This window comes from Phymastichus coffea, unplaced genomic scaffold (assembly GCF_024137745.1).
Source record: "Phymastichus coffea isolate CEN01 unplaced genomic scaffold, Cenicafe_Pcof_1.1 PCOF00002, whole genome shotgun sequence".
Classification (NCBI taxonomy): Eukaryota; Metazoa; Arthropoda; class Insecta; order Hymenoptera; family Eulophidae; genus Phymastichus; species Phymastichus coffea.
The window spans coordinates 15706660-15726442 of NW_026706813.1; the positions used below are offsets into that span (position 1 = coordinate 15706660).

General features: G+C 39.6%; 1 protein-coding gene across 1 annotated transcript in view; it reads left to right on the forward strand.

The window, feature by feature from the left end:
• The window catches only part of LOC131663122 (extracellular sulfatase SULF-1 homolog), a 566756-nt gene extending 558188 nt beyond the window's left edge, over window positions 1–8568 (forward strand). Inside the window, exons 7-8 of the mRNA XM_058933233.1 lie at window positions 7914–8024; window positions 8085–8568. Coding sequence (XP_058789216.1) covers window positions 7914–8024; window positions 8085–8568 — 595 coding nt within the window. The remainder of the gene's footprint in view (window positions 1–7913; window positions 8025–8084) is intronic.
• Window positions 8569–19783: the final 11215 nt, after the last annotated feature.

Sequence of the window (19783 nt, forward strand, 5' to 3'; positions counted from 1 at the left end):
AAACTGCGTTTGAACCATTTTTTTTCTATGTGATTTTTAAAGTTTCGATATATTTGAAGTCCAGATCGGCTACTTCAAGAGTTAGTCGCAGCGGTCATGTTCGGGGTATATGAACACGCTGACTGCTAGAGTGAAACAAGCGATTCCTTCCCCAGGTGCTAGGCGTATAATTTTTTATTTCTCACTTAAATATAACTAAAGGTCGATGTTACAGATTCGGGAAGACCTACTGTAACTCATTGTAACCATAAGTATCTATGACTTATATTGAGTCACGTAGCACTTGGGGAAGGTTGACTTCTTCTAATGCTACATGACTCAATACGGGTTCATGCATTTTTGTAAATTTTTTCCAAATACCTTGTACTATCTTATACCATCATATTATAGTGTTTTAGGATTTTTGCAACTGTGATTTTAGGTTTGATCAATAGAGAATACCATTAATAGCACATAAAAATCAAAATAAGTACTATAAAAACTTGTAAAATTTTCAAACTAAAAGTTTTTAATAACGATTAAAACTATCTCTGCGAGTTATCACATAGCACGAAAATCGATTGTGAAAAACGAAAAAATTAAAACCGTGACCGGGAGACGAAATAAAAATGAAACTTGGTATGACTCATAAAAATTTGTATATGATTGCCGGCACCCTGCTGGGCAACCCTGCTGCGACTAGCTAAACATGGCTGCAGGCTCGGACTTTTTGGGACTTTGAAAATCTTGGAAAAAGTCGCGACATACGCGATTAAATTTTATTCATTTCTTGGATACAGGGGTAAAAAGACTCTGAAAGATTTATTGGCTATGGGAGATGGTGAAAATTAGCTCAAAGACGGACAAGAAAATCATATACTCAAGAATTTACGGAGAAAGTTCATTTGTTCTCGTTGCTCCGTATGATTTTAAAAATATTAATAGTCTTATAGTTCGGTCAACTTATCAGTTTTTATGCCAATTAAGCCAAAGATAAAACGATAGAAGTATTACTTTGACTGATGTAATTCGTACCATTAGTTATTGCTTAATCTCGTGCGTAATGTCTATTCTCTGTCTATATAGCTGAATGGCTAAATACGGTTTAGTTTATCTCAGTCATTTCACGTTTTTTCCAACTAATTTTTAGTCTAAGGTTTTAATTTTATTCGAGTATAACTGTTCAACGAATAGTTATCTAGTTTAACTGGAAACGAATTTTAAATCTGTACGAGGCGCTATGGCGTTATGGCGAATTTTCTGGACGATCAGATAATGATAAAAAAGTTTGTGTACGTGATGGGCAAGATATTTTCTTATACGTTATTATTTTGTTTGAATTTTGAATTATTGAAGAAAAAGTTTAAATAAAAAATGTAATTTGTTAAATTGTAATATGAAATATATTTTGAATTGTGATAATAATATTTGTTCAGGTTGTAACGCGTTTGGAGGCGGAAAGTACTATTAAGAGATGTTAAAACTGAGACCGATACTCCGAAAAGTGCTGTACTTTTGTATCTCTTCGCGTCACCCTCGACCATAAGACCGTTGGAAAATTGTTAGATATTTTTGTATCATAACGCAATGAACTATCATGCGCATATTGTACTTTTTCGTAGTTTTTGTTCTCAGATCATTATTTTATTCGAATATAACATCGCTTTATCAATCATACAATTTTCGTAAACGAAAAAAAAGCGTTAAAAATTCGATTTTTAATAAGTGCAAAAAGAGAGAGAAAGAAGAAAGTGCTTTTTCACTTGAATCGAGTTGCTTTCAGTAGCGATACTTTTGAGTACCTTTGATCTTTGAAGCGATAAGTGACTCTGAAAAAATTATTATTTTGTTGAATAGTACGAGTAGCAATGTATTTTCGTGTTTATAAGCGTTACTCCTAAGTGGAGATCTGCTCTGAATGTGAATGATTGAATGGATGATTAATTTTGCCATGATCTCGCAATGCCTTAATTTGATTGTTTCATTATAATATAAAATTTTATTTGATTGATATGTTGCTTTGCTGTCTTGGCGATTATTTGCGATAATAGAATTGAGAGTTGTAAAATGCGAGTTTGCTTTATCATTGCGAAGATTTTACTATTCATCAAAGTTTGTTTCGGAAAATTAACATATGTATTCTCCGTATGTTATTTATTATTACATTAATAAACTTGACTTACAATTTTCAAACAAATGTATTCATTACACGGATTTATAATTTGAATAAATGTACGGAATTGTTGATTGTTCAATAATTAGGTGGGTACATAGCCAAGACGTACCAGCTACGTACGAGAATCGTTTCACATACGAAGCGGGAACGTTCCTGCTAAGGATTGCTACCATGGTACGTGCCGGTAACGAAAATCGCGATGGGATTCGGGGGTCCAAAATGTGTTCAAACCTGCAATGTACCGTACACGTTGCCACGATGCTTATAATTTATTTTCTCGGTACGTACCGGCAATGTTCCTTGTCGGTGAACCTGAGCAGCTGTAAAAATTTTGTTTTCTCTTCGGGAACATATCAGCCATGTTTCTGGTACGTACACAATGTCACGATCCGGCCACGTGACCGCTACCTCCTGGGCCATCTTCACGGTACGTACCAGGAACGAAACTTTTGCCTCAAAAGCGGATATTAGTACCCAAGCGTGTATATACCGGCCACATTGCCGGCTAGTTCCACCATTTGTACCTACGTACCCAAAAACGCGTACCGGGTACGTACCGGCCTCGGTCAATGTTAATAGGGTACTACCTATCTAGTTCCTTAGTATCTCAAATACAGTGGATACAGTTGTTGTAGATGAAGCAACACACTCTAATTTAAGGCGAGTAGACATTATGTACGAAGGTCGTTTAAAAAGTACGTGCAAAAATAAAAACTGCTTGATTTTTTTTAATAAATCTTTTTTTATTTTTCAACATAGTCTCCTTTCAGGCTTATACACTTCATCCAACGCTGCTCTAGTTTATTAATCCCTTCCAAATAATAGGATTTGTCCAAGTCTGTAAAATAGGCATTCGTTTCTGCAATCACCTCCTTGTTTGAATAAAATTTTTTCCCCGTCAGCCATTTTTTCATATTAGGGAACAAATAGTAGTCCGACGGAGCCAAGTCTGGAGAATAGGGGGGATGTGAAACGAGTTGGAACCTTATCTCCATCAGTGTTGCAGCCACAACTGCTAAGTCGTGAGGTGGCGCATTGTCGTGATGGAAGAGGACTTTTTTGTGGGCCAATAATGGATGTTTCTCTAGCATCTCGGTTTTCAAACGATCCAATAACAATGAATAATATTCGTCTGTAATGGTTTTACCCTTTTCCAGATAGTCGATGAAGATTATTCCTTGTGAATCGCAAAAGACAGTCGCCATAACCTTTCCGGCCGAAGGAATTGTCTTCGCCTTTTTCGGAGCAGATTCCCCCTTGGTAACCCATTGTTTAGACTGTTCTTTGGTCTCAGGAGTGTAGTGATGTATCCATGTTTCATATACAGTGATGAAACGACGCTTAAAGTCTTGCGGATTTTGCTGGAACAGCTGCAAACCATTCTTGCAACACTTCACACGATCTCGGTTTTGGTCAATCGTGAGCAATCGCGACACCCATCTAGCGGATAGCTTTTTCATGTCCAAATGTTGGTGCAAAATATTATGTACCCGTTCGCTCGAGATGCCTACCGTACTAGCAATCTCACGCACCTTCACTCTTCTGTCATCCATCACCATATCATGGATTTTATCAATGATTTCTGAAGTGGTAACCTCAACAAGGCCTCCAGAACGTTCAGCGTTTTTTGTGCTCATATGGCCACTCCGGAAATTTTGAAACCACTTATAAACCATTCTAATCGAAGGTGCACAATCACCATAATGTTTATCAAGCTTCTGTTTAATCTCCTGAGGCATTTTCCCTTTGAAAAAGTAATGTTTAATCAATACACGAAATTCTTTTTCGTACATTTTTTTAGAACCACTCGATTTCTTTGATTGAAACGAATATAAAACGCAAAGTAATTGGCCGATCTGGCTGAAACTTGGTGTGTGCTCTTCCAAGATATGCCACTAACTGAAAATAACCTTGATACGCACTAGTAGCGCTATCTCTCTGACTTTGCACGGACTTTTCAAACGACCCTCGTGTACAGATATGAATAAGAATTTTGATTAAATTTATTTCTTATTTAAAAAAAAAGGTTCTTGATAGCGTATTTGTTAACTTCAACAATTACGTTAAGAAACTACTACTTTCAGTCCTACTACACAGGCACACAAAATAAAAAAGTTAATTGTTTCCGAAAACAGAATGGTATATATTTATTTTTTTTGGGTCGCTGAATCCAAATCCGCTGACCTTTTGTTTCCATCAAGTCAAAGTCAAGGTCAATGGAAGGTCAGATTGTGAAAATAAGCTTTCTATCAGTAGATGATACTATATGTACATGTTTTCTGGGTCTTTATATTTGATTCCGATGCCCGCTTGATTCTATTTTATCAACGTGAAGGTCAAATGGAGGTCAAACGGGTTATTTGTTGATAAATTTCATTTTTAACCACGGATTTAGAGAGAGCGGGAAATTCCACATCGTAATATGTAGTTATACATTTTTTTTCTCAACCTCTCGAAGTCATACAGAGGTCAAAGTATTTCTTAATCCGCAAAATCATAGTCCTTACTCTAATAAATAGTATTAATACTTTTTGCACCTTGCTATATAGTCCGCAATATTATGATAAGACTCAGAATAAGATGATTTTGTACAATACTGTAAATTGATCTGATTGTTCTCTATTACGCCTCAAAATCTAGAGCAAAATCGGTAATATCTCTGGAATTCTGAATCTATGAGAAAAGTGATACATGACTCGTTAGTAATTTCAGATTGCTTGCATTTTCTTCCTTATTCTGCTACCTCTTCATCGTTTCGCTTTCTCTTATAACGTACTCGTTTATCTTCAAATGATCTGTGCAATGGCTTTCTTTTGCGTTTCTTACCATTTTTTATGCCTTTTCTCTGCAAGAGCTAACAGTAATCTGCCGTCATATTTTCATCCCATCTACCTTGAAATCTTTGTTCTACGTCTTTCAAAACTTGATGGAAACGTTCTTCTTGCTCTTTACTGAAATCTCCAATCTTACGAGGAAAGTTGTTAACGTGGCTATCCATCATATACAATTTTAAACTCATATTACATTTCAATTCCCTAAAATTCTCAATCATGTCAGCTATCAAGTTTTTATAGTTAGAGCTTTTGTTATTTCCAAAGAAATTTCGGCATACTTTCTTAAAGCTAATCTAAACATTAGCCTCAACCGGGCTCGTTTTAGTTCCGAATTGATCGTCCCTGAACATTTTTCTGATTTCGGGTCCATCAAATACGCCTGCCTCTACTTTAGCGTCAGATAGACGTGGAAATTGTTGTCGTAAGTATATATAACAATAAGTCTCTTTGTTTAAAGCTTTCACGAATTGCTTCATAAGACCTAACTTTACATGTAACGGAGGTATTAATACTTTTTCTGGATCAACTAATGGTGAATTCAAAATATTATCTGAACCCACGTTAAAGGATGTTCTAGGTTCCCAAATTTTTTTTGAATAGTATTTCTTTTTATCTCTACTATCTCTTAAATACAGATAACAAGGTTTTTTAGTGTAACCAGATTGCTGGCCCAAAATCATAGTGAGAATTTTAAAATCTCCACAAATACTCCATTTGTGTTTATCATATTTTAATGCAGCTAAGAGTGTTTTAAGACTTGCTCATGATCCTTTCATTACAATTGAATATGCGACTGGTATAGGTGCATGAACATTTGTATTATGCCATAAAACTGCTTTGAAACTCATTTCATTAGAGTCAATAAAAAGCCTCCATTGGTTATTCAATTCTTGCTGTAAGAACGACTGAGGTATCTTACTCTTTTTATAAGGAAGATATTCATCAATGTTATTTTCATCGCTATCTGTTTCGTCTTCTTCATTACTAGTGAGACCATCCTCGAAATCACTTTCATTATCACTCATATTGGTTTCATTTCTGTCAATGTCATCGTAATATTTCCCTTTCCATAGTGTCTTCACTAGGAGTTATATTGCTATTTTCAACAGCATCAGCTTCCATTTCCATTTCATCTAAGCTACAATTCTGATTAGTTATACTATCACCAGTGGAATAAATAGGCAGTGTCACACTAGCGACTTTAGCATACCCTATATTTGATTTATTTTTTATATTGTATCCGAAAACATTTGTTCCACAAAAATAACAATTTTCTTTTGATTGCGGTTTCCTCCAACGTACTGGTACTGAAAACCGCAGACATTTTGTGTCTCGAGATTTATGATATCGATTGAACGTCGTATTGCAATAAGAGCAAACGATATGCGATATCCAATCACAGTTTTCATCCATCATGTCCAATTTCAAACACTCTTTGTAAATGTTTCTTATTTGTGCCGAAATTTTTTTACGATTTTGTGGAACTTCATATTTACCACAAATGTAGCAGAAATCATCTTGACTTTTATTACATATGTGATTTATTCTTGTAGCATCATACTCTACATAAGCCAAGTTTCCAACCAATGTAGAGCTGTAGTCGCTTGATGACGGATGATGATTGCGGGCCCGCTTGCTCACCCAGAACAACCGCTGATACTGGAATCCCTTGTGAGAACCCTTGCTTCATAACACATTTGTGTGTGCCTACCAAGATGGCTTGCATGCCTTCACCCAGGGATTTTGCCGCAAACAAATATATACAAAAAAAGTACCGTTGCCCGCTGTCATCGAGTGGAGGTACCCTGGGGGCAGATACATATTCATTGCTTTTTATGTCGGCTCATAGATCGACAGGATCTGAAAACCCTGACGTATCCGAATGTGAGGAGTATATTTATACCTCTTCAAATAATCATCTCCTAAACTAGGTGACAGCTCCCCGTGAGGGTTTTCTTTCGTCTGGGGTACATGCAAAGAAGCCAGTGATGATTGTAGCTGGCTGGTAACCAACCTGAAAGCGATTGCACAGATCATTTGAAGATAAACGAATACGTTATAGGAGAAAGCGAAACGATGAAGAGGTAGTAGAATAAGGGAGAAAATGCAAGAAATCTGAAATTACTAACGAGTCATGTGTCACTTTTCTCATAGATTCAGAATTCCAGAGATATTACCGATTTTGCTCTGGATTTTGAGGCGTAATAGAGAACAATCAGATCAATTTATAGTATTGTACAAAATTATCTTATTCTGAGTCTTATCATAACACTGCGGACTATATAGCAAGGTGCAAAAAGTATTAATACTATTTATTAGAGTAAGGACTATGATTTTGCGGATTAAGAAATACTTTGACCTCTGTATGACTTCGAGAGGTTGAGAAAAAAAATATATAAATACATATTACGATGTGGAATTTCCCGCTCTCTCTAAATCCGTGGTTAAAAATGAAATTTATCAACAAATAACCCATTTGACCTTCATTTGACCTTGACGCTGATAAAATAGGATCAAGCGGGCATCGGAATTAAATATAGCGACCTAAAAAACATGTAAATATAGTATCATCTACTAATAGGAAGCTTATTTTCACAATCTGACCTTCAATTGACCTTGAATCTGACGTGATGGAAACAAAAGGTCAGCGGATTTGGATTCAGCGACCCAAAAAACATAAATATATACCATTCCGTTTTCGGGAACAACTACCTTTTTTATTTTTAAAGCTTGGCTATCTATTAATTCTTTCTAAGTTGGACATTTACTATTTAATTTATATAATTCAGCTGTTATATCTTTTTACTAGTCAACCTTTTGATCCGTATTGTTTATATGTTTTTATTAGATAATTCGAATTTTGAATGACAGAATTAACAGTTACTATGGATTCTATATGTTTATCCTAATTATTTAATTTACAGAATAGATCAAGTCGTATTAAATATTGACTTAGCACCAACTTTTTTGGATATAGCTGGAGTTGAAATACCCTCCAGAATGGATGGACGTTCATTCAAGAACCTATTTCTCAAGTAAGTAAGGTTTTATTCAAATTAGTACAGTCGACTAATATTGAGTATCTTTTTATATAGTAATAATATTGGACAACGTTTAAAACGAGAATGGCCTGACACTTTCTTAATTGAATCATCTGGTAAACGTGAAATGACATTATTCCAATCACCATCAATATCCCAAATTGCACAAATGTCCAACCTGCTATATCAGAAACATAGCACTTCAAATATCAAATATAAAAATATATCCAAAGCAGAAATAATTAATAGTCGCATCAAACAGAACTATTGTGATCAGTATAATATAAATTTCAAATTAAAGACAAATCAATCAACAAAGATTTCAGAAAAATATATTAAGTGGATCATTTGCAAACAGTACCAAAGTTTTCTACAGTATCGATGTCAATCACAAAGGAAAAGTTACTCTTGTTCTACACCTACAGGTTTTTTCTACACACGTATTCGCGACAACTATTCAACCGGACCATACTATTTGTTTAATAATGAAGATGAATTTTCACTCTACTCAGGTAAAGTATTAAACAATCACTGCTAGTTTGACAATTTATTTGATCTGTGACGAGAGCAGTCCGTGCGCCGGTCTCTCGTCCGCGTTTCTCCCTCCCCCACTCGGCTAGGCGTGGTGGCCAACGTTGGGCGCATTTAAGTATGCGTCTAACACTTGGCCTTTTGTTTCAGCGCCAAGGACGAGCCAGCGCAGTTGAGCGCAAGAAAAGTTGAAGAGTGCGGAGAGAGATTGAGAAAGAAAGAGAGAGAGAGAGTATTAGGCCCATGCAGGGATTGGCATGCGCGCAACGCGTGACCGATAAGCGACGCGTCGCGTGCCGCCTAACTAATAGGTCAAGGTAGGGAGAGGAGCGAGCGCCGCTGAGCGGCTGCAAGATGCGCGCAAGAATTAGTGCGTGAGCAGAGTCGCAACCGAGTCCTACTAGAGTGAGGGAGTCGCAGCCGAGCCCTACTAGAGTGAGGGAGTCCGAGCCCAGCAGAGAGAGCAGTTTGGGATAGCCGGGAGGAAGGAAGATCAACCCTACCGGCAAGGGCTTTGCCAGCAACTGCAGCCAGCCCACCTGCTAGGAGAGTCAACGTCGCCTACGGATACCTGGTCAGCGACAGCGGTTAACGACGATCTGACCAGCGACGACACCCGGTACTTCCTGCGGCAGCGCATCGCTCAGGATTCCCGACGTTGCGAGGGACAGGAGATAAAAGGTCAAGCCTTCCTTTTCTTCTTTCTCTCTACACTCTCTCTCTCTGTTGATGCGACGACCGGTGCGCGTTGAAAGAGATAGCCTGGCACTCACGTGCCGACTATCTGAAGGTTCGCGCTAAGTTTAATTTATAGTGATGTAAGTTGCGACCGGTGAATTGTCCAGGCGCCCACGTGCCGGGCAATTTACCTGGTATTAGTTCGTGTAGTTTTTAAGTAAGTTTGTAATAGTTTAAGTACGCGATTAGGTATTAGGATGAAATGCGAAATGTTCATTTGTGATTATCTTAAGTAGTTTATTGTTCTATTTGCAGTTTGTTGGTCGGTAATTTAGATTATGTTATGCGCGCGTATGTTCAGTGTGAATAATTATTAATAATAATAGGTTGTAAGTGAGATTTGAATCCTGTCTTTCTATAATTTATTTATCAACCTCCCCTCGTTCTTCTCCCTCAATTGTCATGAGCGAAAGTGCCTCACTTACCCCGCAAAAGAATTGGTAACAAGGAATAAGTTTTGTTACAGATCATTACACTATCAATCTACGTACATATTGTAGTTTTTCATGAAACTAAAATTTTTTCATTACATTAGCATGTGAGAAAAATGATTTAGAAATAGGAAAAATATTTGTGCATATTCATAATTTTGCATTTTTAAAATACAAAATTATAAGTTTTAAATGTTTCGTAATACCGAGAATAAAATTTCTAGATACATACATACACACGCGCGCGCGCGCACACACACACACATATACACCCGCACACACACACATATACGAGCATTGTTCAATAAATCCGTAACTTTAAATAAAAGAAACTATTTATCTAAATAATTCCAATTAATTTTTCATCATAGCCCCCTTTTAACTCTATACAAGATTATAAAAGTGCCTTAGCTTTTTATGACTGAAAAGTAATTTTGATCAAACTCCATCAGCAAACCAAATTTTCATGTCAGAAAACAAAAAAACCAGAAGGAGCCAAATTTAGAGAATAAGGTGGATGAGAAAATATTTTGCAGCTTAAATCAAATAATTTTTCCAATGCAATGGAACTCGTGTGAGCTGGTGCATTTTTGTGGTGGAAAAGAACCTTTTTATCCACCAGATGGGGCCACTTTTCCTTCAGTACTCATCAAATCGGTCTAATAATAAGACATCTCTTGTAATAGTTCTTCCACTCTGTAGGTAATCGATTAATATTATACCACTTGAGTCCCCAAAAATTGTAACCATGACTTTTTCGACTGATCGTACCGTTTTCGCTTTTCTTGGCGCAGATTCACCCGAACCATATTTTCAACTAATTTACCGTTTCTGGCATATAATAATGAATCCATGTTTCATCAACAGTAATGTAGCGTCGTAAAAACTCCTTTGGATTATGTTCAAAACGTTGAAATATGTTCAAACATTGCTTATACGCAAAAACGAGCTCACTGGTTATCAGCTGTGAGTAAGTGCAGCACCCATCTTGCAGACATTTGTCTCATGCCCAAACATTCATGTAAAATATTCCATGTGCAACCTAATTAAATGTTAAGAGTCTTACTAATCTCACGCACTTTCAGTCGATGATCGACGAGTACAATATCATGAACTTTATCGATGTCTTATTAGTCACTTCTTTTGGATGGCCAGCACGATGAGCGTCACTTGTGATCTTACGACCACAAAAAAATTCAGTGTACCACTTTTGAACTGTGCCATGCCATGGAGCAGAATCTCCATAATATTTCCTGAGCTTGTTCCTAGTTTCTGTGATTGATTTTTTTCGTAGGACATTATGATTAATAAGTACACAAAACTCATTTTTTCCGTGATTTTGTTTACACAATGAAAAATTAAATTCAAATGACAGTACAATATTTTCAAACCAATGTTCTGACTTGAAACTTTATATACGCACTTTGTGACGGTAAACGTCAAATTAGCGCTGATTGCCTAACCTAGTGGCTGCCTGCGGGGGCAGCACTTACCGGTAGATGAAAAATGTAACGACGGAATTCGGCACGCGAGCAGACGGAACGCGCGCGATTGAAAACGAACCAGTGAAGAATCAGCTATCAATACGGAGGCCACGGAAATCGAGACCGACGAACTAATTACCTGTGTGCACGAGAGAGATCGAGAGGCTGTCGTTACAGAGCTACACGGAGCGCAGACCTGAGCCAGAAAAAGCAGGATCGTTACCTGCGGAATCCAGAGTGTGTGTCTGTGAGGTTTCGCCATCGAGGGCGAAACCGTGTGCGCGCGAACTCGCGATCCGCGGCATAGAACAGACAGACTTTCCCGTAGTGAGAGTGCGAATTGTTCCCATCGTCTTCGTACGTCTGCAAAATAAAGGTAAGCTGGCCAGCTTAATCTCGCGACCGCGATTGCATGCATGATAACTAATTTTCCGTACTCGAAGCGAAGCGTGCATGTAATAGCTCTGCTAACAAAGAGCGGCGAGCGATCCAACGCTGTATGTTGTCGTCGTGCGAGCGCTACTGTAAACATAAACACGCGGGCCAATTCTAGTGTAGCATTCAGAGAGGATAATAAAGAGTTTTCGTCTGTGATATTAACCAGTACTTTCGACGTGCTTATTCCGTATTGATTCCACTCCTATAGATTTGTTGGTTGACTGACACCCGATGCCTCTTGCTCTCCGACTTTCGTATTTGATATAGGTGATTACGGGCACCCATCTATGCGATCGTCCGAATAAAAATAATTGAACGGTATCAACCCCGTTACAACTTATACTAGATGAAACACTGTTACAGTGTAAAATATGTTACCATAACACATCCATCTTTCTAGAAGTTACGGACTTATTGAAGGACCCTTATCTATATATATACAGGGTGATTCAGAAGGATTATAGTTCTCGAAAATGGGCTGTAGAACAAAATTTTCTGAATCGATTGTCGTTTTCAAAAAATTTTTATTATCAATACTTTCCGAGAAAATTAATTTTAAAAATTAATAATTTCGACCAATCAGAGCGCCGTTTCGGTCGACTACCAAATTTCTCCTCTTTTGCTGTTTTCCCCTCCACTTGGCCGTAGCAACCGAAGCGGTGATTGAGATGACGCGGTAACTAATATTGCAAAATATCATTGGTTGCTTAGCAGCGCATCGAAGAAAGAAACGCCTTGTAAAGACGTCATTTTCTTAGAATAAACGGTCTAACAATGTCTTATAATTTATTTTTTTTATAACTTTTTAACAAACATATACATTTAAAGTAATTTTACGTAATTTTATAATAATTTTACGTAATAAGCGTACGAAAGTACGCGACTTCGATGTCGATCTTGGCAATATTTTGCCACTTTAATTCGAATGAAACCTTTTTCATTCAAAAGGTGATAAGATGTTTTCACGAATCTTTTTCTGACGCTCGGAAAAGCCTCTGACATTAACCGGAGAAGAGAGGGAGAAAGCCGTGCGGCCGCACACTCGTGAGTATCCACCATCAATCGCGTTTTTAGTAATGTTTTGCCACTTTTATTCGAATGAAATCTATTTCATTCGAATGATCATAGAGGAGAGAGGCTGTAAAATTTTCCCAGCGCTCGGAAAAGCCTCTGACATTAACCGGAGAGGAGAGGAAGAAAGCCGCGCAGCCGCGTCCTCGTGAGTATCCATCTTCGATGGCGTTTTTGGCAATGTTTTGCCACTGTTATTCGAATGAAATCTATTTTATTCGAATGATCATAAAGGAGAGAGGTTTTGCCGGCGCTCGGAAAAGCCTCTGACATTAACCAGAGAGGAGAGAGGTTTTGCCGGCGCTCGGAAAAGCCTCTGACATTAACCAGAGAGGAGAGAGGGAAAGTTTTATCATTTATTTTTGTTAATAACTTTATAACAATCATATAAATTAACAGTAATTTTTCTAATCAAATCAAAAGTGATTCTTTTAGTTTGTAACACGGCAAGTTACATACATCGCGAGCGCCGAGAGTCAACGCAAGTGTGAGGACACACACACACACGATTATACGGCACGACGAAAGAGAGAGAGAGACAGTACAGCGATTAGCCGACAATCACCGAAGATTGCCGAAACACGATAGCGAAGACCTCCTGCGAACGCGCGAACGGACATCGCGAACGACATATCGGTATCCGAATATTGCGCTCGAGGCGACGACGTCTCACCACCTCCGTGATTCGACCAGCAGGCCTATAGCCGCGTAGCAACGGAGCCCTTCGTTGACCAGCCGACGGCACGAAGTAAAATCGTCCGATCCACGTGCGAGGGTGATCCGGAGGATAGCCTCCCGTCGACGAAGCTCGCAAGCTCGCAAGTACGGTACGACTCATTCTCTCTCTCTCACGCGGTATCAATTATATTGCGGCGCGGAGTTTCGGCGGAAACTCCTGATTGCACCTCTGCGAGAAGGTCACACATTGTATAAGGATTGTCGCCGACACAATAAATCTACCAACGTTTTACTATAACGTAGCTCCTTATTTGCGTTGCATATCCTTCACCACTAATTCAATCGACGGGTTAAACCCCGACCGCCTCCGCGGGTCAATCGACGCTTAGTCGATTGACAATTATACTGACCTAGTCGGAACATACCCGTCTATTATCGGTGGATCCTACGGGTGGATTTAAGGGCAAGCACCACCACCGTTTTAGTGGCGCTCAACAGTGGTTTGGTCTACTTCAAGCATTTTTTTTTCCATTTTTTTTTCTTTCACATTAACAAATTATTACAACAGCAAAATTACATCTTCAAAAAAAAGAGAGCATTCCTTTATCACGCGCCTTTCAAATGTACTTGAAGAAATAAAACCAGCGCGAGCATCACGTTAGTGCGTCGTTCACGTGTACAGTCGAGCAGTATATCGGAGTTAATCCGAAAAAGAAAACAAACAGTTACGTAATCTCATTTACATATTGCCCACACGGCAAGAGAGATCACTCTCTCCCTCGACAACACTCGAACGACGCGCGAGCTGACGCTCGCATATAATATATACAGAGAGCGAAGAGACTGTTGATACAGTCGAAACGGTAGAGATTTTTGTTCTTTCTCAGGATGATTGAAGGGCTGAGAAATAAATAAAAGTAACATATATTTGCTCGAGCATTGCTATTAGAGGAGAAGGGTTCGCAGGTATAGCGAAATTATTTTTTTTCACATTCAGCATAGCAATTTTACTGAGAAAGTAACGAAGAATTCTATTGTGAGATTCGCTCAACAACCATTTGAAAATAGATAAAGAAAGCGCGCGAAGGATATGCAAAAGCTGTTATCGATATAGATCGATAGATTTTTTTTCCTCCCTTGATAAAAGTTTTTTTTTTCTTTTTTTGTTTTGATACCGAATATTTTTATTATTTACCGCAACGATAAATTATTGTTGTTAGCGGCAGAGAAATGCATGTTTTTTTTTTCTTTTTAATTAATACATATTTATATAACGACATTGAATAATTACTTTTGATATTCATTATTTCTATTGTGGTATTTACCGTTGTCTCATTAAGCAACGAAGAAAAAGTGTGCATACGGTATTACATTTACATACACACCACACCAAACACAAACTTTATACACACAATAAAAGCAACACATCATGACCAAATACTGGGCCGAAGCTAAGGCTGAAGCCTTCGCAGACAATCAATCCGGGCAAGCCTTGAACGTAGCATTACTCGGATTGGGATTATTACAAACCGGCTCGGCTACAGAAAAAAGAAAGCGACTCGCGGATCGATTACAAGGCAAATACGAAGCCGCGCAATTCGAGGTTGGAGCGGCTGACGAACAATCGCGCGGACGCATGCTAGAGAATTTCCTCGCGATCAAACAAAGTCAAATCGAAGCCGACGAGATGTCAAAACACTATTGGACGATAGAAAGAGCGCAAGCTCACGCTCAATCACTCACCCCCCAAGAATTGGAAAGAGCTTTGACGCGACTTGAACTGAAACCGAATGGTACCGGGGTAGAGAAACAGACGCGATTAGCGAAAATGTTATCGTACGAATATGTCCAGACAGACAATGACGCGGGCCGCGACCACGACGAAGACACACACATGAACTTGGTCGACGAGTACCTCGACGAAATCGAAGAATTCGAATCAAATGCGGCAGGTCAAGATCGCGACAAAGCAAACAAAGAAGTCGCGACGACCGGTACAAGTGCTGTCCCAACCACGACCCCATCCACGAGCACTGCTAACAGCGAGACCAGAACATACGAGATAACCGGCCCCGACGGTAAACGCCGCGTTGTAAATAAAGCAACTTACGATTTGCTATTTGCAGACGAGCAAGATTCCGATATTTTGCAAGCACAAATAGCTAGCCTGTCGCTACAGTCGCAAATACCCGCAGCGATACAACCACAACCACGCACAAGCGGCCAAAGATTCGTCGCGTCAACACCTCGCTGGCCTAACACGTACACACCCGAACCTTGGAAGACTCGAGACTTATCTAAAATTATACCGAATTGGAACCTTAAGTTCGACGGTACCGAGAAGGAAGACGTCCGAGATTTCTTTCGGAAAGCCGAACAGATGCAAAAATCCGCGGGATTAACGAAAAACGACATGGTACGAGGTTTTCACATGTTGGTAGAAAACGGAGCAGCAGCTCACTACCGCCGAAACGAAAGCAACTGGGCAACATACGACGAGATTCGCGTTAACATGATTAAAGAATACTCGGACGAGCTTTACACCGAAAGAAAAAACGACGAAGTACGAGCACGCAATCAACAACAAAACGAATCGGTACGAGAGTATATTGACGCATTAATGATTTTATTCGATGAGATGGACGAACCAGTAACAGACGAGAAAAAGAAAGAGAGAATTTACAACAACATTTTACCGGATTACATGCCCTTGTTACGAACGCAGTTTCATAGGAGCTTGCATGAGTTTATCGAGTTCGCGACGGAGTTAGGGAAAGCATTCCAATCGGGCAAGAGATCACGCGAGCAAGCAGAAAAACAATCATTTATACCGAGCGAAGCTTGCGCAACAACAACAGTCGAATCGGACTTACGCGCAGAACTTCACACGTTGAAAAATCAAATCGCGGCAATGAATACCGAAAGATACGATTCGCGACGCAACCACAGTGGATACCGCAGCCACAGCGGAGACAGATGGCACAGTCGCAGTCGCGAGAGATGGGATCGAAGAAACAGAAATGAGTACCGAAATCGCGAGCGGAGTAAAAGCCCGTGGTACTATAAAAGCTCGAGCAGGGGTGATAGCAGAAGCCGAAGTAAAGACAGCAATGGTTCGAAAGGCTCTCACCGAAGTCGCGACGAAACTCGGAATCGCGACAAGTACGGTAAATATGAGAGACGAGGGTACAGCAGAACACGCAGTAATAGCAGACAACATCGTGACAACGATAAGCATGACAACAGAGATAGCAGTAGACACGAGAGAAGCGACAGACGGAACAACGATAGACGCGACAATCGCGACAGAAACGACAGACGCAACGACGACAGACGTGATAGTCGCGATAAATACCGCGATGACAAAAATTCAAAATCAGTCGACCGCAAAAATTCGGGAAACGGCAGATAGACGGAGCGACAACGGGCGCCGCCACGTCTTCGATAAAACACTCAGCCCGTAAACCCAAAAACACAGTGCGGTTCGCCGATCAAATAAATAACACTTCTAACGGTAAATTCAAAGTATACCCAAGGTACTGGGTAGAAGTAAAAATCGCAAACACAAAAATTAAAGCTCTATACGATCCCGGCGCATCGAGAACAATCCTCGGTAACATCGGGCCTAAATTATGCTGCGATAATAACATAGATATAGGTGATTCAACAGTCGATTATCTCCGAATGCCAAACGGTAAACTCGAGAAAGCGTTTGGATACATAAAAACCATGATCGAATTAAATACATTAAAAATAGACGCAGAAGTACTAATGGTACCGACGATACCATATGACATGATTCTCGGACTGGACTTAATACGTGAACATAAAATATCGATGAACGCAGCAGATGACACATATACTTACGAATGCGACGGTCGTACACATAAAAAGAAATTCGAGCTTTGTTCAATAGAGATAATATCGAATAACGAAGTAGCTTTTGACGCGTGCTCCATCGAAATAAAACAAGCAGAAAAACCAATAGAAAGCGGTTTAAGAAAATTAACAAGAGAACAAGCAGCTAAAATACAATCTATCCTTGACGAAATTTTACCGATTGATAAGAACCCGAATAAAAGTAAAAAGTTACCATACACACCATTAATCGAACACGAAATAAAACTGCGACCCGGTACAAAACCGAAAAAGCAAAGATATTACCCACTATCGCCGAAGCTCGAGAAAGCTTTACACGATATAATCGACGAGCAAGCAGCGCAGGATATCATCGAGCCGGCAGAATCGGAATGGTCTAGTCCTATAGTACTAGTTAAAAAGTCAGCGAACGAGTATCGAATGTGTGTCGATTTACGCGAGGTAAATAAAAGCTGCGAGCAGGACGCTTACCCTTTACCGTACATGGAGGTAATATTGAACAAACTTCGTACCGCGAGATACATAACATCGCTGGACCTCAGCAAAGCTTACCATCAAATAAAGCTCTGTAAACATTCCCGCCACATAACAGCTTTCACGGTTACAGGTCGCGGATTATGGCAGTACAAACGATTACCAATGGAACTAAGCGGCGCGGGCGCCGCGTTCCAACGGTTAATCGATAAAGTTATCGGCGGATTGGAACCACACTGCTATGCCTATCTCGATGTCATAGTGTTGGTTACCGAAACGTTCGAAGAACACATGGAGTTATTGAATAAACTGATTAAACGTATCAAAGACGCGGGACTGACTATAAACCGAAATAAAAGCAAATTTTGCCAGTCGGAAATAAAATATTTAGGTTTCATCGTAAATGAAAACGGTATAAAAATCGACCCCGATAAAACAGTGTCCGTTGAAAATTACCCTCGACCGAAAACTCTACGTCAACTTCGCAGATTTCTCGGTATGGCATCATGGTACCGAAAATTCTTACGTAATTACGCGCAAATCGCAGACCCACTAACAAAACTGACACAGAAAAATACACGGTTCGAATGGCGCGACGAACACCAACGCGCCTTTCAAAAGATAAAAGCCATGTTAATCGATGCACCGATGTTGCACTGCACCTAGACGGAGAGTACTTCCTCCATTGCGACGCAAGCAATGTTGGCTTAGGAGTAGTACTCATTCAAAGAGTCAACAGAGTAGACTACGTTATTGCGTTCGCTAGTCGCGCATTACGGAAAAACGAACGGATATTTTCCACGACCGAACGCGAATACCTAGCCGTGAAATGGGGAATAGAGAAATTTCGATGTTACCTCGAAGGAGACCATTTCACGGTAGTATCAGACCATAGTGCTCTGCGGTGGCTTTTCGAGAAGAAAAACACCACAGGACGCATAGCGCGTTGGGTACAAGACCTACTTTGTTACGACTTCAAAATAATACATCGCGCGGGTGTAAAGATGGTGGTACCGGATGCATTAAGTCGAATTTACGAGGGATGTGAGGCAGAAGCTGAAATAAATGCATGCAGCGCAATAGAAATCGCGAAGAAAACAACAGACAAATGGTACATAAAGCGAGTACGCGATGTAATAAAACATCCGAAATTATACCGAGACTACAAATTAATTAACGGCAATCTATATATATACAAAAATAATAACGACAAAGACGATGACAAAAACCCTTGGAAATTAGTGGTACCGGTAGAACATCGAACACAAATCTTGCGAGAATCTCACGACGAGCCACAAGCTGGACATCTCGGTACAGACAAAATATATGCGCGCATGACACAAAACTATGCATGGCCTGGCATGTACCGCGATACACGCGATTACATTCGAAAATGCGACATTTGTCAACGAAACAAGCCAGACCAGCGCGGAAAAATTGGCTTTATGAAATCCCGAAACATTGACAGACCATGGCAAACAGTTGCTACCGACTTACTAGGCCCACTCCCTTGCACAGTAGAAGGATTCACATTTCTAATAGTTTTTATAGATTTACTATCACGCTTCATTGTATGCAAACCGTTAAAAGACAAATCATCGGAATCCGTAAGAGAAGCTATCGAAAGTCAAATTCTACAGCACGGTTGCATGAATACCTTATTAAGCGACAACGGTAAAGAATATATAGGCGCACCAGTACAAGAGTACTTAAAGAAATGCGGAATTTTACACGAAGCGACAACCGTATATTCACCGCAAGGCAACCCGACCGAGAGAGCAAATCGAACGTTAAAAACAATGATACGAGCATACCTCGAACACACACACACAAATTGGAATAAGTATTTACCACAATTCCAATTTGCATATAACTCCAGTAAAAACGCCACGACAGAGTACACACCAGCGTATCTTATATACGGACGCGAATTACAACCACCTACTCTTTGGCGAAGAGAAGTGGAAATGCTATCTAACTCAATACATAAATTACAAGACTCCGCCGAAAGTAACGACACACAAATACA